This window comes from Musa acuminata, chromosome BXJ1-7 (assembly GCF_036884655.1).
Source record: "Musa acuminata AAA Group cultivar baxijiao chromosome BXJ1-7, Cavendish_Baxijiao_AAA, whole genome shotgun sequence".
In the NCBI taxonomy this organism is placed as follows: domain Eukaryota; kingdom Viridiplantae; phylum Streptophyta; class Magnoliopsida; order Zingiberales; family Musaceae; genus Musa; species Musa acuminata.
Window position 1 is genome coordinate 39,599,116 of NC_088333.1, and position 23,259 is coordinate 39,622,374.

The 23,259-nt window shown below is 38.3% G+C and overlaps 4 protein-coding genes across 5 annotated transcripts; 3 read left to right on the plus strand and 1 right to left on the minus strand.

Annotated features, from left to right (window-relative positions):
* Positions 1-139: 139 nt before the first annotated feature.
* On the plus strand, positions 140-10,641 carry LOC135679329 (probable apyrase 6). The gene is made up of 8 exons (XM_065192967.1): positions 140-907; positions 1,675-1,787; positions 4,380-4,487; positions 5,789-5,843; positions 7,047-7,208; positions 8,801-8,877; positions 9,012-9,208; positions 10,251-10,641. The coding sequence occupies exons 1-8, from the start codon at positions 280-282 to the stop codon at positions 10,516-10,518; spliced, it is 1,608 nt and encodes a 535-aa protein (XP_065049039.1). The 5' UTR covers positions 140-279; the 3' UTR covers positions 10,519-10,641.
* A 1,159-nt stretch (positions 10,642-11,800) lies between these two features.
* On the plus strand, positions 11,801-13,046 carry LOC135679330 (transcription factor MYB60-like). 2 transcript variants are annotated; one of them, XM_065192968.1, is made up of 3 exons: positions 11,801-11,961; positions 12,052-12,181; positions 12,266-13,046. In XM_065192968.1, exons 1-3 carry the CDS (start codon positions 11,829-11,831, stop codon positions 12,870-12,872), a joined length of 870 nt encoding a protein of 289 aa, XP_065049040.1. In that variant the 5' UTR covers positions 11,801-11,828; the 3' UTR covers positions 12,873-13,046. The 2 variants fall into 2 exon arrangements, with proteins under 2 accessions (XP_065049040.1, XP_065049041.1); XM_065192969.1 differs by having other exon boundaries at positions 12,052-12,169.
* Positions 13,047-14,572: 1,526 nt separating this feature from the next.
* On the minus strand, positions 14,573-15,445 carry LOC135680037 (gibberellin-regulated protein 6-like). The gene is made up of 4 exons (XM_065194022.1): positions 15,284-15,445; positions 15,152-15,202; positions 15,035-15,068; positions 14,573-14,965 (listed from the first exon to the last, which is right to left on the minus strand). Exons 1-4 carry the CDS (start codon positions 15,425-15,427, stop codon positions 14,784-14,786), a joined length of 411 nt encoding a protein of 136 aa, XP_065050094.1. The 5' UTR covers positions 15,428-15,445; the 3' UTR covers positions 14,573-14,783.
* A 2,125-nt stretch (positions 15,446-17,570) lies between these two features.
* On the plus strand, positions 17,571-23,098 carry LOC103992483 (probable arabinosyltransferase ARAD1). Its single transcript, XM_009412197.3, has 2 exons — positions 17,571-19,169; positions 22,222-23,098. Exons 1-2 carry the CDS (start codon positions 18,255-18,257, stop codon positions 22,762-22,764), a joined length of 1,458 nt encoding a protein of 485 aa, XP_009410472.2. The 5' UTR covers positions 17,571-18,254; the 3' UTR covers positions 22,765-23,098.
* Positions 23,099-23,259: the final 161 nt, after the last annotated feature.

The window sequence follows — 23,259 nt, forward strand, 5'->3', positions numbered from 1 at the left end:
GGTAGTTTGAGAGCTTTGTAAGGGTCTATATAAAAAATACACACAATTCTATTAATTCCACGCTGTAGACCATACATAAACAAGTCACCGACTTGAACTCCCAAGCTTAGGATCGAGTCCGCCTCCATTACTATATATTTAGACCCCATCTTAACTAATAACTGTGGTCTTGCTTCACCGGCTCCATCGATCGGCGAGGAGGAAGAGGAAGAGGAAGAGAGGGAACCCTAGCAGATGGAACCCGGAATAATCCCACCCACACTCTGATCCCCGTCCTCCATGGATCTCTCCTCCCTCCAATCCCGGGCTTCCTCGTCCTCCTCCGCCGGTGCCTACTTCCCCCCGCACCGGACCCAGCTCCACCCTCGCTTGTACTACGCGCCCCCTCCCCCCGCCCCCCGCACCCCACTCTGCGGCGGAGGTGACCGTCGCTGGATCCTCTCTGCCGGCCTCCTGATCCTTCCGTTCCTCTTCTACCTCTTTGCTGCCGCCGGCCGCGCTCACCTCTCCTCCCACTTCGATGCCCCTCGACCCAAGGGCTTCGGCCTCGTAATCGACGCCGGCTCATCCGGATCCCGGATCCACGTCTTCGAGTTCCTCAATGAGGGGAGGATCCCTTTTGTTGGCTTCGATGGCAAGGGGTCGGTGTCGATGCGGGTGAAGCCCGGGTTGGTTGCGTTCGCTGCGGCGCCGGAGGAGGCTGGTGGGTCGATTCTGAAGCTTCTGGAGTTTGCCAAGGGGAGGGTACCGACGGCGGAGTGGAGGACGACGAAGGTGCAGCTGATCGAGAACGGAGGGTTGGGGAGCTGTCCGTTGCGCGTGAGGACGGCGATCTTGGAATCCTGCAGGCAGGTGCTGAGGTCGTCTGGGTTCATGTTTAGGGATGATTGGGTTTCCACCATCACTGGTTCGTCTGTTTGCTTTTGCTTCTCCTTTCATGTTCACTCAGTTGACTTTATCCATGGAACGGCATCAAATTGTTTTATAGATTCCAATTGTATTAGCAATTTGTTATCCGTTACAACTATGGCGTGACAGTCACACAAGAATACACTCTTTTCTTCAACTTTTCACAATGTTCCAACTAGAACAAGGAGGAGGGCAGCCTACACAGATGAACTGTGCTCTTTATTCTTATATAGCGACTGTCAAACTATAGATGTCATTTCTTTCTGTATACATCTAGTCTTAGAATATTGTGAATCAGCGGGACAATTGTTACTATTGATCATAGAATTTTGTATGTGCTTTAGCATTTTGGTAGTTATATAACCCTTATGGCGCACAATCGGTAATCTTTGCCATTGTAGCACATCCATGGATCACCGATCAGCGTATCTGGGGCATGATGATTTGACATTATTTTGAACTTCCCGATATTGTTTTCAACATTTTTTAGAATTCATGAGTAACTCAGAATGTTTCATTCTAATTGTTGGTTTGCACATGTTGTATAACTTTTTTTGGGGGGGGCTTTTCTGTACTATACACATCAGGCTTTGATTCAACTTATAGAATTCGTAAGTAACTCATTAGGTTTAACTCGGTAGGATGTGCTCCTATCCAGTCTGCTACTTGTCTCTTGTAGATTTGATTCAACTTGAAGCATTTTACAAGCAATGCTGGTTCGACAGATCTTTAATTAAAAGATAAAACTTTGAATTTGTACTGCAGGCCAACAAAAAGGTATCTATGCTTGGATAGCTGCCAACTATGTCCTTGGGACATTAGGAGGGAATCATCAGGAAACTATGGGGATAATTGAACTTGGTGGGGCTTCTGCTCAGGTTATCATGTTTATACAATTTAATCCTGTGAAGTATTTTCCTTCTTAAACTTGTCATTTTGTTGATTTAAAAAATGATATATTTTTCATATGTTTTGCTATGCATTCTTTCTCAGTTGGCCAAAATCTTATGTTAATGATGCAAGTATTTATATGCTCTCGTCACATGACCATCCAACGGTTGCACACAAATATGCATGGAGATGTAATTTTTTAGTATCAGAATAAAGGGATAGAGGAGGAATGTGGAGATTATTTCCTACTTTCAGATGGGAGACACAATAAAGCGTCTCAAAGTAATTGTTTATTTTATCCTTCGTAACTAAGGAATCTTCTCGTATATAATAAATCACACCCATCAACAGGCCTAGCTACACATTGAACCTCTCCAATCACCTGAAAATGATGAAATCTTACTTATGGACATGAGGTATGTGGCTTCTTTAATTTTCTTGGGATGAGATGATCTCTCTTATAGACATCAGGAATCACTCCATCTCACAATATATTGTTCCACCTATTGATGGAATGTTGTCCTACCTACCATATAGGAAATATGTCTCTCTTGTGGATATGGGGAACTGTCTAATGAACCATTGATATTCTTGGCAACACACTAATTCCTTATGGAAATCACCTTACTAGCTTTAGTCTACCTTTTCTTCAGGATTACAGAACATCCATCCAAATATGTTAAAATGGTTTTTTTTTTTCCTCCACAAATATTATAAAATAAATGGTCCCATAATGTGATATATTGTCAATTTGATATACATCATGCCACAGGGAACTATCATATTGAAATCATGCTTTAATAAAAATTCTACGGTAGCCAAAAAATCTGAATCTACATTTCGAGCAAATAAACATAATAGTATATTATTACGTCATGTAATAAATTGATGCCAAAAGTATTTTCAATTGAAGGATCTGTAATATGCTAGATATTTCAACAAATTGGATAAAAATTGAAAGTTATTGTCAAATTATAGTTCAGTACCTTATTGTTACAATCAAGTGCACAAAACTTTACAGACTTATACATGGGGTTTTATAGAACAGTCCCTGGTTTTCAAAATCAATCCCTAGATTTTATGAACGGATCCCTGATAAAAATTACATATACATCATGAACTTTACAGCTAACCTGATTTAGAAATGAACCTAAATCAAATATGTTTGGGCTTGGCCCACTTAACTTAGACCCATGTAAATTGCCCAATCAGTCAGACGTAACCCAAATACATGTTCCATATCACTTATGGCTTGAGCCCAAGTGTATATCTTGGTTCATGGCCAGTGACTCAGCCAATCATCCAGCTGCCCACTGACCGTGACACACCTACTATGACTAACCAATGGTGCAGCAGCCATGGCCCCCATTGCAACCTGTCACAATCCCCATTCCACCACCGGCTGCCACTGTAATAACCAATCGGCTGGTGACCTGCTGTTACAAATTGGTGATAACCTAGGGGTGAGCTGACAGCTAAAGTAAGCTTTTAATGATCAACAATTTGATCATCCCATGTCAACCTGTCACAGCAGCCAGCCTCATCTGGCAGTCAGCTGATGCTGCTCTAATGATTGCTCATTGACAGTGATCCACCTATAGCCACCAGCTAGTGGTGTGTCTGGTTGCAGCCTTTGTTGTACCCGGTTGTTCCTGGCTATGGGTGGCTGCCAGTCTGTGGCAACCATTGACCGTTGGCTTCTGCTGTCAACCACCACCAGCTGTTGCTGCTATAACCACACTAGCATTGTCTGGTGATCCCTAATTCTTTGACTTTCCATCCTTATCTACATTATCCAACTATCTACCTCTAAATTCAAGGCTGATCAACTCATCTCTTCTCTACCCTCACCTATTTAAGTTTTATTGCATGATCTATTATATGTCAACAACCATGGCTACCAATAGTGAGGATGGATATGAAGCTCTATCTTGAGGCAGATAGAGAACATGAATATACAGGAAGAGGAGAAGGAGGTTTCTTGGCTGGGACAACTTGTACCTTGAATGTTTTCCTCTTTGGTGATGGTTACCTCCGAAGATGATTTTCTCCAGCAACCAGTATGTATATGTCATTTCGCGTTGCCTTCTTGCTCGTCCTTTGATATCTCCAAGTTTGACGGTTATGGGGAGAAAAAGAAATTTTGGATGGGAGAAATTGAAGGGATGAGGAATATATTAAGACAGAATTCAAATGTGGTACTTTTTCTTTAGGCACAATTATGCACATTTGACAAATTGAATCCTGACAACCCATGAGGGGGATGGATATCACATCTATTGGGCCAGCCAATGGTTGACTAGTCGGTTACTTGGTCAGCCATGGGGTTAATTATGGTTTGGTATATTAATGACTAAGATTCATAATATTATCTTCAGTAGATTTGGCATGTGAGTTATCAATTTATGGATCCTCATAATATTTCAATCTTTGGCGGTTTGGCCCACTTCTTGTTTATGTCAAAATAGATGATGCATTTGAGAATATTACTGGCTGTAACTTCTTTTAGGTTCTGACATATACAATAAAATGCTCTCTTAAAACTCATGTTTTCTTACTAAAGTAATTCTCACGTGCAGATTACATTTGTTCCAGAAGAGCCACCTCCCTTGGAATACTCTCGGATGCTTAAACTTCCTGGTGTTACTTATAACCTTTACAGCAAAAGTATTCACCAAGCTGGTCAGGTAACACATGATGGTAACTCATGGATTTATTTTCCAAGTCAAACTGTGATTTGACTGTCTGGTTTATGTTTCATTGTGATTTATTTATCCACAGTGATTAATGTTCATTTTTGTTGTTAAGTTAAAAAAATCCCTTACAAATATCAAGTTTGAGGATTTAGATAATTTATTCTAGGAATTTTATAAACTCGATGTGTGGAACTTTGTTATGCAAATTGAAATATAGTTTTCTAATACCTACGTTTTACTCAAGTCAAAATCTTAATGACCATGTATTTCTTGGTTTGGTAGTATGCTGATACATTAAAAATTAGTATGATGCTTTCTTGTGGGACTTCAGAAATATGATACGATGTTTCTGTAGTGAAGAAATGAGGAAGCTCATATGTGAGGATGCTGAGTCTGGGGTGACACTTTGAAAGGTTTACAAGGACAGGCCTCAAAATGAGTACTTGTGTGGAACTTCAGAAATATGATACAATAAAGAACTAAGACGATATCTTGATTTTAGTCAAAGAGTGAAAAGTTGAACTGTTCAAGAAGAATTCAAGTTTCATCTTTTTCTGGATACTTGAACGTCCGATTTGTCTGTGTTTTTATTAATTTGTGCCGTTGAAATGAGTATTGCTTTCTGCAAAGTGTGTCATTTTTTGTTTGAATACTGCTCCATTAGCGAACTAATCTAAATGCAACCATTAAGTACATTGTTTCGTCAGCCAACTAAGCTTTTAGGTTTTTAGGCAGATTTTTCTTATACTCAAACTTAGCTTCTATTGATCATTCAATTGTTAGGTTGATAGCTATTATAATATTTTGTCAAATCTTCCATGGAAATCTCTTTTTTTAAGTATGCTCTGTGGTGGCCTTATATTTTTGGGAAAAGGATGATGATAATGATTAATCTAATGGATTTTATTGATTATCAAATCAATCCTAGCAATCAAATTTAGTATTTAACATCTTTTATTTGTTGTATTATTATGATCATACCATTAACTTTATATTTGTATGCTGCAAGTGCTTTTTTTGTAGTACCTTTATATTCTTTTAAGGCAAATCTCTTGTATTTCTGAAAGTAAGTACCTTTTTCTTGTCTTTTTTTAATCAGTACCTTTTTTTGGTTAAAAATTCAAGCTGGAAATGCCATTTATATGTTAACTTGTTCATAGTAATATCATGATGAGTAATTCAGCAAATATGGCAGGGCCCTTGTCTGATTAAATAGTGAAGTTTTCTTGTGCTTTCTTTTATTTATGTCATAATGTTGGAACTAAAGGCCTGTTATTGTTGACTATGCGCAGGATTTAGCATGGGAATCATTGACAGAATTACGTAACTCCAGCATTGTGGCAACAGGTGAGCTTCCTAAGATAATATCATCATCGACCTAGCCTTAGCTGTGAAAACTGGGGACTTGAGAGCAAGGTTCACGTGTGGACAAAGGAATGGAGGGTGTTTGCTACTTGTATGGAACTATTTAAGTCATGAATTTTTTTCTTAATAGTATGTGCAAAATGTCTACCTGAATTTAAAAGCACCATAGAACATAGGTAACATTTGATTCAATAGTTAATCTGATGATATTGAGGACACTTGCAAAACAATAGACAAAGGTCTTTCTGTCATTATACAAGTTGGACACTAAAAAGTCGATAGATCTTAAATTATTATATTCATCTACCAGAAATCAAATGGTCCTATTACAGAAGCTAATAATGAGCCATTAAGTAAAGCTGTCTATGATCCCTGCTTTTTCAACAAGTAAAGTACGATTATGTTTCAACCATTGTTGTTATGATTGTCAATAAAATTATGTAGTTGAAGCTCCAAATGGCAGAGGCAGAATGCCATGGTAAAGATCCTAAGTACAATCTGTCTTTTGGGGTTTGTAAGTGGATTTTAGCTTGGAACAGTTTTCAGTACTTAAATCCTCATCCTTGGCCACTAATTCTTATAAAAATTCTTCTCTGATGTTAGTTTTCTTTTGCCAAGTTATCTACATTATTTCCCTTAGCTCAACTCTTATATTCTAGATAATTAAATTTTGAGTATTCAATTTTATGTACTTCATTTATCAGTCAATATTCAGTTGTAGACATTTCCTACCACCACCCTCCTTTCTTGAACCATCAAATTCTCTCGAACATTATTGTTATCCTTATTTGGCTTTACACAAAATTCTCATGTATTTCAGCTTTTTCATTATTTTTGGGGCTCTTTACAACTAATTTCTTGTGTTAGAAAATAGCTAGTGTGCATTCTCAAGTTGCACTGACATTCTATTACCAAAGGCCATCAGGAAAGCACCCAAAGTCTCGTTCTTAAGGGCATTTTTGGTTGAACACCAGAAATATGTGAGGAACCAAAAATCACTAGCAAGAGCATCTGCAATGCTGATCTAGCTGTTATTGCTCAGTTTTTCATAAAGATTTGAAAATTTTGAACAAACACTACACACCTATGATTTATCTGCAACTCAAGCTTTGCACGTCAGTCTGTTTTCTTTGTAGAGGGCACAAAGAATTATATGATTATATTGAAGCCTTCTTTATTCTGCAGCTTCAGGCAATATTGAGGGACCTATCAGGTCTTCATGCATTCCTAAAGGGTACAATCGAAGTTCTATTGCAACATCAAATGCACTTCAAAAGAACATCTCACATGATGTAGAGGGTAATTTTGCTACATGTAGATCGAAGGCCTATATGTTCCTGCAACAAGGTAGATTACTGATGTGCAATTGTGTATTTTATATATTATTCGGTTATTTTTTCTGAAGTTTTCTTCTCTTTTTTTGGCGATTTCTCTTGTCATGCTTATTATTACATCTTTCCACTGCTGGTCCTTGGTCATGTAAAAGGGAGGTTTGCATTAGACAACTAATAGCCAACACAAATTTTTTTTGGATCATATGAACACAGAAAGTTAGGGGTACTAGAAATAGTTAAAACAAATAATATTTAGATTTGTGAACAATTAGGGGTATTATTTGATTGAGGATCACATAGTGGAAACAGATTTACAGCTGCACTGCTTAACAAGGTGAGTCTATGAGAAACAATGGTGTGTAGGAGTAGCAGAGGAGCCGAAAATTACTTTATTAGAAACAGTAGAAAGATATTTGATAGCTTTTAGTTTGACCAATGATATTGTCCTCAGTAGAGCTTGAGGGCAAGAAATCATTTCTGTAATTGTACCCTTATGGTTGGGACCTTTTGTTTTATTTTTGTTTTAGTTCTTCTGTTGTGATTTTAAGGCTACATTGTGCTTCTGTACTCAATAGAGGTGTGGTCTATAAACATTATATTCCTATTTTCACATGTAATAGTGGCCTAATCTATTGTTACACAACTTGGGATCTGGACATTAAATCAATTTGTCTATAGCATTACAGAAATTATCAATTATGATTTGGATCTTTTTTCTCAGATCACCCTAGTACAATCAAGTCAAGATAGTGCTGCTATGTCATTGGAGGAAATACATTGCAACAGAATAGTTTGTTGTGCTGATTAAGAACCTTAAAATTACTGTGTCCATCATCTAGTAGTTTATACCATTATCTTCCTTATTTGGAAAAGTGGGTCAATAAAATGCCTTAGGTACTGTCCTTAGGTGCTTAACCTGAGCCCCAACAGGGCTGTCCTTAGGTTCTTAAACTGAGCCCCAGCATCCCTCAAAGGTTCTTGGTTTTGAAGCAGGGATGTTTGTGGAAGTAAAATCAGGTGTTTTAGTGGTTCAGTTGCTTGACATATTGGTTTCATTGGATTTTCTTTACATAATTTTAAGTCACTATATGTTCCATTCCATTTTTGCCTGAATCCAATTTGTTGATGCTCTAGTAAGAGAAGGATAGAGAAAATGGAAATTTAAGGAAATTAGAGTACACTGGCAGCAGGATGGAATGGCCAAGGATAAATCTCCATCATCTAATGCAGATGGAATAGGAGAAATAGGAGCAGTAGCATCTAGAACCACCAGCAAATTCTATGGCTGGATTCTGTTGACCCCTAGGGCTCCACTAACCCCCCCCCACCTTGTGCCTAAATGCTGGCAAGCTCCAAGTTACCTTTCTCCTTTTGTTTTGTAAAACCTTGGCAAAAACTGCAAGAATTTTGCATTGTTGATGTGGAGTATTGAATGGCTACTATACAGCTAGATCCAAAGTTGTGGAATATAATCCTGAAGTGGTTCTTATCTGTGTTTATCAAAAATTGAACACTTGGATGCTTCATTTCTCACAAATCTTATGACCATGAAATTTTTATCAGCTTTTTGAATCTTTGACTGAAAGATCTTTTTCACCATTCTAGGTGAAATTTTACAAAGATTTAAGGCTGATATGCAAGGACAACAACTTGCTTTTGAGAAATTTTTCTACATTTCAGAGGTATGTAGCTGATGCTTTTCAAATTACTTAATGCTTTCTAATCGAATTTAAACCTTTTAGTTTTTATTTTTATAATTATGTAATCAAACTTGCATATTAATATGCAGTGTTTTCTAATTATTTGCCTTCTTTAGTTGTTTGGGATGACACCAAAGGCATCTTTATCAGATGTAGAAGCTGCTGGACGTCACTATTGCGAGGATCATTGGGTTAGTCTAAAAGAGGAACACTTTGGCATTGATGAGATGGACCTGAAAAAATATTGCTTTTCATCTGCTTTTATGGTGTCGCTACTACATGATGGTCTTGGAATTCCTATGGAGGAAAAGCGGTAAACTTCTTTGTCTCATTTTGGTTCAAATGATGTTGTCTTATCACGTAAAAGAAGCTTCAAAACAATCTATTCATGATCACAGTGATACTGATAAGTACATGCTGAGATGGAATATGCATTCACGTGATTTGTTAGTTCCAGCAACATTCTTGGTTTTAGAAGCCATTCGATGTTCATTGATGAGTAAATATTACACCACTTCCATGCTATCATATTTAGTGTTTGTAACTGGAAGTTATAGGAGCATGCATTTGCCTGTGCTATGGAGTCTATAGGAGAAATACCGTTGAAAGGTTTAATATATCCTCTATTATAATCGTGCGTGTGTGATCATACATTAACATAAAATTTGCTCGAAGTGTAGCTCCTTCCGTGAGTAAATGCATTGGTAGATTTATGGATATCTTAAGACAAACATCTCTAGTACTTGCCCCATACAATAGTTATTTGCTTTTGTATATGGTCTTTCATGTAATTCTCTTTGTGGCTATGCTGTGAAGGTAGTTGCATGTTGGTTCACTTGACATGGAAAACAAAGAGAAATGATTTTCGAAATAGTGATTTCAAACTTTGAAGTTACACGGATGCCATAAACATGTGCTTCTTTCTAAAGTTCATTGTTTTAACTGGCCTTTCTATATATTTATGTTCCTCAAATCTTTATCAGAAATGGTGGTCATGTTACTTTTAGTTACCTACATTAGATGGTTTATACACAACATAGATATCACTCCAGTGTGAAGGCAATGTGATGGATTTGACAAAATTAGCTTAGTGCCACCCTATCAAATAGATTTCATGTTTTTGGCAATGCTTTTCATAACAAGTTGGTGTTTGATAAAATGTCACACTGGAGTTGGTCAACATCAAATCGATTGCTGGCTACAAGTTTGTTGAGTCGTCCATGAAGTCTTTTTAAGATATGGTGTTGCTCTATAACTATCCCAATCTTGATTAAAACAGTTCATTTAACAGCATACTTTTTGTGGTCACCCAAGAAAACTTTTCCCTCTACTCAAATCCAAATTGCTGGATGCAGGATAGGGTTTGCTGTTCCCACCGGAAGCAGTCCTCTCGATTGGACACTGGGTGCATTCATTCTGCAAACGGTGGTGGAAACCGAGTCTGGTGCAGAAACCATCACAAACATTGCTGGGAGTGATACATTAACATTCATTTCATTGTTTGCAATTCTTCTATTAGTAACTCTTTCTGTGCTTTATGTATGGAATTGGCGAAGACCAAGGTTGAAGACAATTTATGACCTGGAAAAGGGACATTACATAGTTACTCGGATGCCTGTATGATTTTTTGCTCTCCATTTCTTGGGAGTACCTGTACACGTAGTATTCACTTTGTAGCAAATTACAATTATTCTTTCACAGACAAATGACAGAAGAAATGAAGCGTAGCCGAGATTTGGAACCTTATTTTTCTGGCTGGTGTCCAGCTTCACTTAGTTGTGGGATCCCATGTCCTGCTTGTTCGTCTTGGGCAGCTCAAACCTTTTGCTCAAAGGAACAGGTGACACCTTCAGCAATAGCAGGTACTGCCTACGTGATCTTTATGGGCTATATCAGCTTGTATTATGTTTTATAAGTTGGTGCATTTGATTGGTTTTGTTTGTAGTTGTACCCATCAGATGTATATAATATATATACTGCATGACAGGCTGCATCCGGCACGAGAAGGGGTCAAGTTGAGATCAACCCGACCCGCTAATTCTGCCGATGATTATTATGAATGCGTGGAAGTTGCCATCCAAGAGGTGACAGACACGTTGCGGTGATCCGTAGCTTTCCTTATTGAATGCGGTGGTCACGAGACCTCATTCATTCTTATCACAGTGCAAATTAGCGAGAAGCCACCACGGACCCCCTTCCCAAATCCTCCCACGTATACTCTCTGACTCTTTCTCTCTCTCTGTGTGAACAAGATATTATGATTGCTCTCTTCCAATAATGTTGTGAGAAAGCTATTATCGTGGTGTCGGTCACTCATCAATCAATTGACACATATTAGGTCTGATCCATTTTCAAAACATAAATAACGTTTAATTCGATCGATTTGATTCAGACTCGTCTGATTTAAAGCCATATCGAAATAATTGTGTATACATAAGCAACCATATGGTGGTTGTGGCAGTGTCTCTCGTGTCTCTGCAGAATGTCGATTGGCGTCATGACCCTAAAGAGTCTGCATGAGTTATTGTGATGAGGAAATAAGCTTACCACGACAAGAACACCTATGGTGGTCAAACCAAGATTGCTGTTAATAGAAAAGAAAACCGCCCCCTTCAGGTAGATGATCAGTATCATGGAAAGGGGACCTCAATTAATTTCCATGCATTAATTGGGAGGTTCTCTCTCAACCCACAACTGGAAAGATGAAGAAGATAATTTGCTGATTCATGTGACAGTGGAAGCACACAACTGAAATGAAAGAAAGGGAAAAACCCAGCTGACTTTGTTCAAGGCAAAAAGACAAAAAAAGCAGCACAAGTAAATGAGTCAGAGAGGTAGATAGGATATGTAAATGATGGCTGATCCTCCTCCACAAGTCATCCTATATAAACACTCACATGTTCCATTGCACACAGAAGAAGACAAGGAGGAGGATGGGCAGGTCTCAATGCTGTGATAAGGTTGGCATCAAGAGAGGTCCATGGACGCAGGAAGAAGACACCATACTGGTATCCTACATACAGAAGCATGGTCCTGGGAATTGGAGATCAGTGCCTGCTAACACCGGTGAAAAGTGCCCCTCTGTATCTTTGGTTTTCTTCCTTCGGCTGCCAAATGCTATGTTTGATGGACTCCATTTCTGCTCTTGAATTCTAGGTTTGATGAGATGCAGTAAGAGCTGCAGATTAAGATGGACCAACTACCTCAGACCAGGAATCAAGCGTGGCAACTTCACTAAGAGCGAAGAGGGATTGATCGTTCATCTCCAATCTTTGTTAGGCAACAAGTAGATCTACATCAATCATCTCCATCGATCATGGTGACATAGTTTGCAGCTCCGGGTTGATCCTTGTGATGACTCTTACTGCAGGTGGGCAGCCATAGCTTCTTACCTTCCTCAGAGAACAGATAATGACATCAAGAACTACTGGAACACCCACCTGAAGAAGAAGATCGAGAAGCATCAAGTCGCAACCACTGGCTGCACCACTTCGTCTGATTCAAACAACGGATGCCCTGAGATCATGATATCAAGATGCCACAACAACAATGCAAGTGGGAATTCTTATCACTCTAATCTCCCTTCATCCGATCTAAGCTCCTCATCATATGCTTCGAGCACACACAACATCTCGAGGCTTCTCCAAGGATGGACGAGGTGCTCTCCAAAGGCTAAACCTACTGCTCCAGATCAAGATCTAACGTGCCATGGGATCCAAATGAAGGTTGATCAGGACAGCTGTCATCCTCTCTTCAACGAAGAGCTTAAACAGCTGCTCCCTGCTTGGGAGGAACCATCAGCAGAAGCCTCATTTTATGGGTCTCAGTCTACCCCAGCTTGTGCTGACGGAAAGAAAAGATTCGACACTCAAAACCCTCCCTTGGCAGCGCTGGAGAATTGGCTTCTTGATGAAGCTGCAAGGCAGGTAGATCTCTCAGTGGGGTATATTGATTCCATCAGCCATGCCTTCATCTGACAATCCACTGGTCATGCAACTGATACAAAATACATTAATGAGGGTCAAAAAGTGTTTTCTACTTGGTGTATGTGCTAAGCTAATGTGCAGCTTTGGTTCTTGCCTCAAATGTAACATAGTGAATGAATTTTCTGTATGATCTCAGATATAATATGAAGACTGAACTCAGATGCATCAACATGTGTCATTTTCTCAATGCACTGCAGTGGTTCCCATTCATCGAGCAAACTTGATATGATTGAGCCTTAAAAAAGGAAAGAAGAAAGAAACTGGTGTTGAGAAATTTAAGATGACAGCTTGAATCACAGCAACCCTGACAGAGCACTCTGCATGTGAGGCCACCATCTTCATTCCTTGCTGGAACCCTTTTTATACTGGTGATTTCTTTTGCTTAAGCCAACAAATAAAAAGCACCTGTTGTTTCATCTTGATTTTTCTCAGAACACTTCAATCAGCTAAAACTGATTGAAGATGACATAAAACATTCTAAAACAAAATCTTACTGGTTGCACATACCATACTCATACTTCTGTGTCAGCCATCTTTGATTAAGCATGTGCAATTGAATTCCATGAAAGAGACACTACCAGTTCACATAGATCACAACAGTACTACCAAATTGAGTGGAGAATGAAAGAAGAAAATTGAACATTGATGTCTTGGATGCTGATATTTCTTGAGACTGTTTCTGAGTCATCAAATCCTTGTCAAGGCACTCTGTCTAATATGTATGATCTCACATGTATGAGAGCCAATGCAGATATGACACATTCAAGTGCTAGAAGCTACTGAGCTAATGGGCTTCTCAAGAACATGAGGTTGCAGATATGACACACTGCAGACATGTATATTCAATTCCACATCCACAGATCTTTTGAGAAGTCCAGTTTGAATGTTTGATTTACCAGCCATTTTCTAGTTCTGCACCATTCTCCATATTTATAACATGAACTGGAGACCTAGATAACACATCAAGACTGCAGCAGAATATTTTGCTTTCATGATCCTCTAGATGTGACCTGTAATTTCTCTTGCATCTGTATGATAGTTGCAAGCTTCTCAATCAGCATGTTGCCTTTCCATTTAGCCACAGAAACAATGACCTCTTCCAGTAAAGGTGACACCAAATGTTAATGGTAGCACAATCATTGAGCTAAATCCCAGCCACAGCTTATTTTATGCATGCATTCCATTGAGTTGGTAACAGTTGCCCATATCAACAAGAGTCTCAATACATCCAGACCTCTACCAATGGTTGGCAAATTACATCAGCCTTCCATTATAAGGCCTTGTACTGCATTCAAACAAGTGAAAGCAATTAACAAGTACCAAGTTTTAACACCATCAGGGTAAGAAAGAATGGTGGTGTCAGCAGTTCTATTGAGAACTAGAGTTAAGCTTGCAATGGGGTAAAAGATGTAAAGTAACTAGTTGCAGCTCCATCAAAATGACCAGTTTTGGCCTGTCCTGATCAAAACTGAAGGAAGAACAAGCTAAACATCTGTTTCATGAGAGCTAAACAAATTCAAACATAAAAGGGGGTGAAATTACAAGAAGCAGGAGGCAGAGAAGAACTGCAGCATTTACTGGGCCACCATGACTAGTATCTATATGTTCTATTGATTACATTGGAGCCATTGACTAGCATTAAATTTCTGGTGTGCAGCCAAGTAAACAAAACCAGATCAGGAACACCAAAAGAAAGAAGAATCTCAAACCATATAGTTCCACTAAAACATCAAACTCACACTGGTTCAAGACTATAATATGACCAGCCTACTACAGACACTCACGTAAACAACCCTAGAATGCCCACCAGTAGCTCTACTCACAAAATGTGACCTGCTCATATACTAACTGATACAGCCACAGAAACCAGTAGATCAAGAAACAAGTAGGTGATAGATCAATTTAAGGGCACTTTGGCCCACCCCTCTTGGTCTTCCAGTTGTTGTAGCAAGAGCAGACCTGCTTGTTCCCGTAGAAACCTGGAGGGACGCACAGGCATTTTCTGCAGCACTTCTGGCAGAAGAACATGCATGGCTTGTGGTACTGCGTCCGGGAGCACCGCCTTGTGCACTCACCAGGGCACTCTGTACATGGAAAGGTTCACCAAAGACTAGAGGAAATGGAAATCGATCAACATGTAAACAAAACCTTACGGTAGCTTTTAAGGCTCCCAGATCCATATTGTCTCTGCATCACATCCAAAGCAATCCCAAGTTAAAGCTAATTGAACCCAACAAGATGATCTAAGTGTCATGTGCAGAGAGCCTAACCTTTTGGGCGTTCAGAAACAGATCATCATCTTGCACCTCCTCACGGACAATCTGCACGAAAGGTTGAGTGGTGAATACAAGTGTGTTGCATTGCCTAGATGCATGGCATCATGCTGCATCAGCTAGCCTTACCTCGCATGAGACCAAAGAGACTAAGATAAGAAGCAAAAGCATCATCAACGGAAGCAACTTGGCCATTGGAGAGCAGAGCATGGAGGCAGGAGGAGATGCGCTAGGTGAATATTGTAAGGAGAGCAGGAGGAGCTCCCAATGCATCCATATAAGAAGGGCTCCCCCCTCTTTACCTTCTTTTTGGGCTCGGAAAGGTGGTCAAATGGTGCGGCAAAAAGAGGCGAAAAAGGTCAGGGAAGGCATGTGCGCTCTGAGACGCAGCACACTGCACGAGATGCCGGATGTCCGTCTTCTGGCGCGCGTCGGGGAGGAGAGGAGGTGTTTAATGCGTTTGACCACTTGGCATGTTTCAACTGGACGCAGGTCAATCTTGGGAGGATCTTGTTCCACCTTTGATGTCTCTTTATGCTGAGAACGCAATGGAAATGAAAGGACCAGTGCTCGAGTGCTCTTGGGACTACCCGAGAGCTGCAGGAAGACGAGAAGATTGGAGCAGCAGGATGAACTGGGTCGGCACGGCATGGGATTCTGGGGAGGAGGATATGTAATGCAGCGCATGAACGGTGAAAAGCACTGTTACTGTCTCCCTCTCTTCTCTCCATTTGTTATTGTGATCTGATGAAGTTTTTGCTGTACTGTTTTATACTATTGAATAATTTAAAAAAAACTTAAATTTTCACTTTTTCTCACCAATATTTTTTTTTATAAAATATTTTTATTTTTTTAAATACTGCTGACTTTTATCCCATCTATCATTTTTTTTTTATTATTATTGCTATCACCCTCTCGATATTTACATCCTCGTCCGATTGTCGATGTCTCTCGTGTATCATTAATGTCAAAATAATCGAGATATATAATCTCATAAGAATATGATCGATGTACGAGTCGATCTAATATGATGCTCATGTTTGTAGTAAGCGAAGATTCTATAATTATATTTACGATTAGAATTTATAATAGAATTGAGAGAGGAGAGCAAGATATTATCATTTTATTTTAAAGACGAATAAAAATGAGGATCGATATGATAAAAGTAAAAATAAACAAAGAACCGAGACACGATGAGACAAGGGTACGACAAATGAGGACCAACAACTACACACAACCCATGGGTAATCTCATATTTCAGAAAATAAAAAACACTAAGCTAAGAAAAAATAAAAAAACTTATTTTTATTTTTTGAATTTGACCTATATTATTTTACTGTTTTAATTTGATTAGAAAAGTTATTAGGATCACTGCCACTTCTGAAATGGGCGCAAGCATTTGTTGTATGAACATGTGGCAATATTTTCATATTTTTTTCTAAAATAAATAACTTAAGACGGCTTAATTCAAATCTCTATTCGATTACCTTATATAAATCTTTTCCCACCTTTGATATTTATTTCAAATAATATCTCTACTTGTATCAGATTATATTTATTTGATTGTATTATCTCTAATTAATTAATCTTCGCTTAACATTATGTATTAATAGGAGGCTAATGATATATTATTCTTTATAATTAGTTATTCTTAATATTTCTATTCCTATACTTTTAAAACTAAAATTATATTGGGATCCATATATTTACGAAAACAAAATATTAATAATTTAATATAAAATTTAAAAAATAATTTTATAAGATTAAAAAAATATTTTATTAAAACAACGGATTAAATGTTTCAGTACATAAATCTCAATATAATTTTTAAAAATATAAAGATTAAAATACTAAAAATAACTACTTATAAGAGTTAATTTATAATTAATCCATTAATAGATTATCTCTCATTTTCGTATCTATCGAGGCTTCATATAATCTCAGCTATTATATATTTACCTTAAATATTGTCATCAACTGATCAACTACTCGTTCATTTATATTTTAGATTATTCTTGGAAATTTGCTTCCATTACATAGATGGAAGACATATATATATATATATATATATATATATATATATATATATACATATATATATATAATGTTTAGAGATTTTTATCATATTTTATTTATTTAATTTTTTTCATTAAAATCTATTGATTTGATACGAATATGAATACATAATGCATCAAATGATTTTTTATTTTTTCTTGTTTAGATTTTATTTTTATTTGTTTAATTGATTCAATCCGTTGAATTGAGAGATGATATATAACAATTTATATCTTTCTATATAATAAAAGAAACTTTGAACTTAGTTCTATTCCATCTCCTCATAAATAAATAAATAAATAAAAAGAATCGATATATATATATATATATATATAAATGGTCGCAAAGTAGTGTTGTTTATGTTCTCTCTTCCTCTGTTACGAAACGTCGAATGGCCGTGTGGTGGAGACGGAAGAGCCCGCATCCACAGAGAGGTCCGAAATCTCCGCCAATCGAGCGAGAGGGAACCATCCGAGTTGCTCACCGCACGAAGAGCAGCTTCAAGAATCGATTTTGATGGTGATGCCTTCCTTTCCGTCCTCACATTCACCGTCGACATGAGACACAAGTCTTTTCCCCTTTCTTTGAACCAAGTTCCCACTTTTTCTGTTGATTTGGATATGGGTTGCTGTTTTTAGGGTTCTTTGGTTCAAATTCGATCATCAAAATGGCGCCTTTATGCTCGTCTTGATTGGGCGCTGAAGCGGGGCGGTTTGGTTCTGGGTAGGGGTTTTGGGGGCTGCCTTTTGGTTTGGAACATGATTGATTGATGATGTTTTCTTGTAGATTTTGTTCCCAAAATTTTCCCGAATTCATTTGGTTTACGCGCATGTTTCTTTGTTTACGGAGTGGAACTGTCAACATTTTGGGAATTTACTGGTGGTAGCTGCGCTCTAACCAGCTTTTCCTTGATCTTTAGTCCCGGAATTCCATTAGTTTGATTCTGTTTCTTGATTGGTTTTGGCCGCTGTTCTTCGTCCTTGTGTGGATAAAAGCCGGATGGTGCTAAATTAGGTATTTTTCCTGTGAGGTAAATAAGTACTTAATGGCCAGCAAAAGCATGCAACCATATTGGCCTGTATGCCGGAAACCCTTCTTGTTCTGTCTCTCCCTCGCCACTATCCTGGTTCTGCCCTATCTCCTCTTCTGGGGTTACGCTGGCAAGCCCCTCGTCAACCATGTTTTGCCGAAAGAGAAGATCTTTTCCATGATCGAGAGCCAGAGCACCCCTGCAAGGGACCATGAGGACGAGCCCCCGTTGTCCACGGACTCGACTTTCTTGGATCAGAATGGACCAGCCGATGAAGAGCTTGAGCGATGTGACCCGAGCAAGGCGGTCTTGAAGGTTTTCATGTATGATTTGCCTCCTGAGTTTCACTTTGGTCTCATGAGCTGGAATGACGATGGCAATAGTGTGTGGCCGGACATACGGACCAAGATCCCAGACTATCCTGGTGGGTTGAATCTTCAGCACAGCATTGAGTACTGGCTGACGCTGGATCTTTTGTCTTCAAAATTCTCCGATCGGAGAGGCCCTTGCAGTGCTGTCAGGGTTGAGGATTCTCGTGAAGCTGATGTTGTGTTTGTCCCTTTCTTTTCGTCTTTGAGCTACAATCGGCATTCGAAGATAATTCCACCTCAAACAGTCAGCACAAACAAGTTGTTGCAGAAGAAGTTGGTGCAGTTTTTAACAGCTCAAAACGAGTGGAAAAGGTCAGGGGGGCGAGATCACATCATAATGGCACACCATCCAAACAGCATGTTAGATGCTCGGACAAAGTTGTGGCCATGCATGTTCATTCTTGCAGATTTCGGGCGCTACTTTCCCCATGTAGCCAATGTGGAGAAAGACATAATTGCTCCCTACAAGCATTTGATCACGACCTTTGTGAACGACTCGTCTGGCTTTGATGATCGCCCTACTTTATTGTATTTTCAAGGAGCTATCTACAGGAAAGATGTAAGTGCTTTGCTGTTGACATTACTCTATTGTAATTTCTTTCCTAGCATATCATTTGTTTCTTGAAGTTTATCAGAAGCGTGCCTACTACTAGTAGTTGATGCATCATTTCAACTGGCATATCTTATGATTTGCCATTGGACTAATCCATAACAAAAGGTTTGTAGATGCTAAGTTTGGTCAAGTGTCTCCTTTGGGTTTTGAACTAGTGTGAGAAGTGGTCAACGGTGCAGCACATCAAAGGTGTTGTTAACTAGAAACCAATTCCGAATTCCTTTTTTCTAAGTCAGAGTCAGTTTACTTGCCTAAATCCAGATGAACAGCATAGAGGACAAGAGCAATGATCTTCTTACATGTGCAGAACAATAGAGGGGATGAAAAGATAATATATTTCATATAATATGTTTGCCATACATAAACAATCCAGTGAGAAGAATATTCTAAAATTTATCATCGATGATTTTATCTAGAGCAACTATGTGAGCCTAAATAGGGAAAGTAAATGAGCATGGAATGTTCATAGCAAACAAACCATATATCGACACGCTTAATTCAAATGAACAAAATATTTGCTGAGAGCGAGAGAGAGAGAGAGAGAGGGAGAAAGAGATAATCTGCATCTGCAATTACAAAAGCTGTGGTGTGGGGATCAAACATAAAGAATGTCTTCTCAAAAAAGATGTAGTCAAATGCCTTGTAGATCCTTGTTTGTGTTGTGTAGCTCATCATTAAATTCCATGTAAAAGCTTTACTTATGATCATTAAATTCAGCTGATTTTCTGCTCATCCAGGACATAGTTATTCCCATGATTCCACTTGTTGATTCATTGAATTAGCCACATTATTTAGGATTAAGTTGAAATGTCATGTCTTTCCTAACTAGTAAATCATCACATTAGTCTGTGTTGAAATCAGCTTTCTTGTTGGTGTAATGCATTATATTATAAAGATTAACTTTCTTTAAGTTGATCAGTAAGTTAATACAAAACCAGTTGTTGTATATTTACTCCATCAAACTAATGTAGGCTCAAAATTCTTGCTAGTTTTCAGTTTGATCTTTTGTCTCTAACATTGATTCATTGTTCCTAATGGATCATAGAGAAGAATGTAGTTGGAAGCCTACAATCCTAAAGGCTAGCAAGAAGGGAGTTGAAATTCGGTATGATTGTATGAGACTAAAGGATAAAAAATGACAGATAAATTTCTTTTAACCAGGTATCCTGCATTTGGTCTTCATTTATAGGCCAAAATTTGTTGAAATTAATAATTTTTGGTTAGTCCATCAAAGTAAGGTTTGGATTAGGTAGCCCAGTCCTAGGTGTCCTCATCTGGCAGCACCTTTGACAACAATATCTGTTGTCATGAGTTACACCACTGAGCATGAAGTTATTGTGCCTAATCTACCTTCAATCTAAGACCAAAATCCTTACCTCAAAATGCTCGGAAAAAATAACTTTTAGAAATACACCATATTAAAATGAAGGGTAAATTACTAGGGCCCAACTAAGCACCAAGTTGGCCTCTTTAACAATACTGGAAGCATACCTGTGCAAAACTGGATTTCCACATGCCTGTATCTAGTGCAATTTAGGATCATGTTTTTGAGATGACCTGAGGAATATAAGCTATGTTCCTACTTTTAGCGATGGGCAACTTTATGGTAGTCTGGAGTAGTTTGGTAAAGCCTATCATATTGCATGAATGATCTTTAGCAGCTGTAGACTTTCTCAAGTCACCTAGGAAATGTATTACCTACTGTTGGATTCTTCATTCTGGTTTTGGTCAACACCTATATAAACTGCACCCTTTTTATGTTCAAGGATAAACATAATTGCTCATGATCCCAGAAAAGTTGGTGGCATCTTAAAAAATGTATTTAGTTGCTTATTGGCACACCAAGGTATCAAGATGACCTAATGGACATGTATATCTACATTTTTGGAAATTGTCACCATGCTTATCTGTAGCATAATTTAATAAGCCCAAATAGTTGCTCACAAGGGTGCTTGATCTTTTTCGGTGTTTGTAGATCCTAATAAATCTATAACTATCATGAATTGTAGAATTAGAGCAAGGGTTACATAAGAAAAATCTTAAACAGAATGAGGGAAAAGAGTTGCATTTGAAAAGCAATTCATTCTTGTTCCCATAGCTCATCTCTTGAAGACTATATTAGATGATAGGTTGGCTATATATTTTGGAACACAAAAAGTTGATTTTGAAAGTTTGAAGGTTTGTCGTTACCCTTTATGTACATTAGGCTATTATAAACAGATTTGATTCTGCAACAATTCCTAGGAATAATCTTGCATGAGGACTCTAAATTGAATTGCTTTGTAGGTTTTAGGTCATTGTGAACAGTGTGTGTAACTCTGTGAAGCTACATGCAGCATTGGGTTTAATGAGGAAATACAATTCAGTTTACTGGCCAAGCTTCTAGGTGGAACCAATGGTCACCATAGTTGTCTCCTCTCGCATGATTATTTTGTTATGACAAAGCTAAGTAGACAGTTAAAATGGTTATTGTCCGTATATAAGAAGTATAGCTAGAGGCAGATCTTACTTTTGATCGATTTCACTCTATAATTAGTCCATCACCTTGACTTGTGGTACATACTTTGGCTTAAACTTGGGCATTTTTTTTCTTGTTTCCAATTATTAGGCTTTGCATTGCCAAATAACACCACAGGGTTCATTTCCAATAATATCTCAAGGACATGCCTGTAATTTTAGTTTGTGAGTGATGACTTGAGAAAATCGTTCTTTAACTCATTCCTGATCTATTTCGTTGCTTTAAGTATAATTTTTAAACATTGATGATACTGAATTGATATTTTGAGAATGTATTTCACTTTAGCATTCTCCACATGTTGTTCTAACTTCTAATTATCTCTAAATCATTTCGAACCAAAAATTTTACAAACATCATGAGTGTACTCTTAAGAAGTAGAACTGTAAGATTGTGAAAACAGTATATCATTCGACCTGATTGCTTCTTTTGGTGTAGTTCACAAGATAAGCTAATAATTTCTTCTGATGACTCGGTGTTCAGGGAGGATCAATTCGGCAAGAGCTATTTTATCTTCTGAGAGATGAGAAAGATGTGCATTTTTCATTCGGAAGCATTGGTGGGAATGGAATCAGTGAAGCCACTCGTGGGATGCATGCATCAAAATTCTGTCTAAATATTGCCGGTGACACCCCATCTTCTAATCGACTCTTTGATGCCATAGCTAGCCACTGCGTCCCGGTCATCATCAGCGATGACATCGAGCTCCCATATGAAGATATCCTTGACTATTCCAAGTTTTGCGTCTTTGTGCGTACATCTGATGCTGTTAAGAAAGGCTTTCTGATTAAATTGATCAGAGGTATAAGCCGAGAGGACTGGACCCAGATGTGGCAGAGGTTGAAGGAGGTCGAAGGCTACTATGAATTCCAGTACCCATCTAAGAAAGATGATGCAGTACAAATGATTTGGCAGGCAGTGGCCAGAAAGGTGCCAGCAATTCGACTCAAAGTACACAGATCAAGGCGATTCTCTCGGTTCGATGTATCAAATAGGACAAGTACCCCATTTAAAGTCTTCATATAGTTCATCCACCTCACAGTTGCCCTTGGCATCAAACATCTTCCACCTTGCCCAATGGATATCTCAGCAATTTATTTCCTCCTTCGACTTTGTAAAGTGGCATGCGGCTGGGAGGGCATGTTGTATTCTACATATGGATTCCGAGAACAAGTCTTGTGTTAGGACTGAAATCAGTAGGGAATTAGTTGTGGTATTATCCATATTTGCTTTACTTATTGGGAGAGAGACTCTGTTGGTCTCTACCCTAATCCAAAGTTCATTCTTGAAGAATATGATATTGTTGTAACAGCCAAAGCATGGCCACATTGGTGACAGATCCAAAGTTTAGCTGTTGTCATCTCCTCTGTGTTTATGTATGTGCTTTTGTGTTGAAAGATCTCTAGATGTCAACTGGCAAGATTTCTAATGTCTTTTGACTACAATATGATCAATCTAACTGAAGCTTTGTGAAGTAACTAAGAACACAGAAATAGTGAGGTTAAACAGGATGAACTATTA

What these genes read in the sequence shown, in the direction of transcription:
- LOC135679329 (XM_065192967.1), top strand. Translation starts at nt 280, where the DNA reads ATGGATCTCTCCTCCCTCCAATCCCGGGCTTCCTCGTCCTCCTCCGCC. An exon ending in AATTTTTCTACATTTCAGAG is followed by an intron (nt 8,878 to 9,011) that starts GTATGTAGCTGA and finishes TGCCTTCTTTAG; the next exon opens with TTGTTTGGGATGACACCAAA. An exon ending in ATTCCTATGGAGGAAAAGCG is followed by an intron (nt 9,209 to 10,250) that starts GTAAACTTCTTT and finishes TGCTGGATGCAG; the next exon opens with GATAGGGTTTGCTGTTCCCA.
- LOC135679330 (XM_065192968.1), top strand. Translation starts at nt 11,829, where the DNA reads ATGGGCAGGTCTCAATGCTGTGATAAGGTTGGCATCAAGAGAGGTCCA. An exon ending in ATCAGTGCCTGCTAACACCG is followed by an intron (nt 11,962 to 12,051) that starts GTGAAAAGTGCC and finishes CTTGAATTCTAG; the next exon opens with GTTTGATGAGATGCAGTAAG. An exon ending in CAATCTTTGTTAGGCAACAA is followed by an intron (nt 12,182 to 12,265) that starts GTAGATCTACAT and finishes CTCTTACTGCAG; the next exon opens with GTGGGCAGCCATAGCTTCTT.
- LOC135680037 (XM_065194022.1), bottom strand. Translation starts at nt 15,427, where the DNA reads ATGCATTGGGAGCTCCTCCTGCTCTCCTTACAATATTCACCTAGCGCA. An exon ending in TCTCTTTGGTCTCATGCGAG is followed by an intron (nt 15,203 to 15,283) that starts GTAAGGCTAGCT and finishes CCTTTCGTGCAG; the next exon opens with ATTGTCCGTGAGGAGGTGCA. An exon ending in TGGGAGCCTTAAAAGCTACC is followed by an intron (nt 14,966 to 15,034) that starts GTAAGGTTTTGT and finishes TTCCATGTACAG; the next exon opens with AGTGCCCTGGTGAGTGCACA.
- LOC103992483 (XM_009412197.3), top strand. Translation starts at nt 18,255, where the DNA reads ATGGCCAGCAAAAGCATGCAACCATATTGGCCTGTATGCCGGAAACCC. An exon ending in GAGCTATCTACAGGAAAGAT is followed by an intron (nt 19,170 to 22,221) that starts GTAAGTGCTTTG and finishes CTCGGTGTTCAG; the next exon opens with GGAGGATCAATTCGGCAAGA.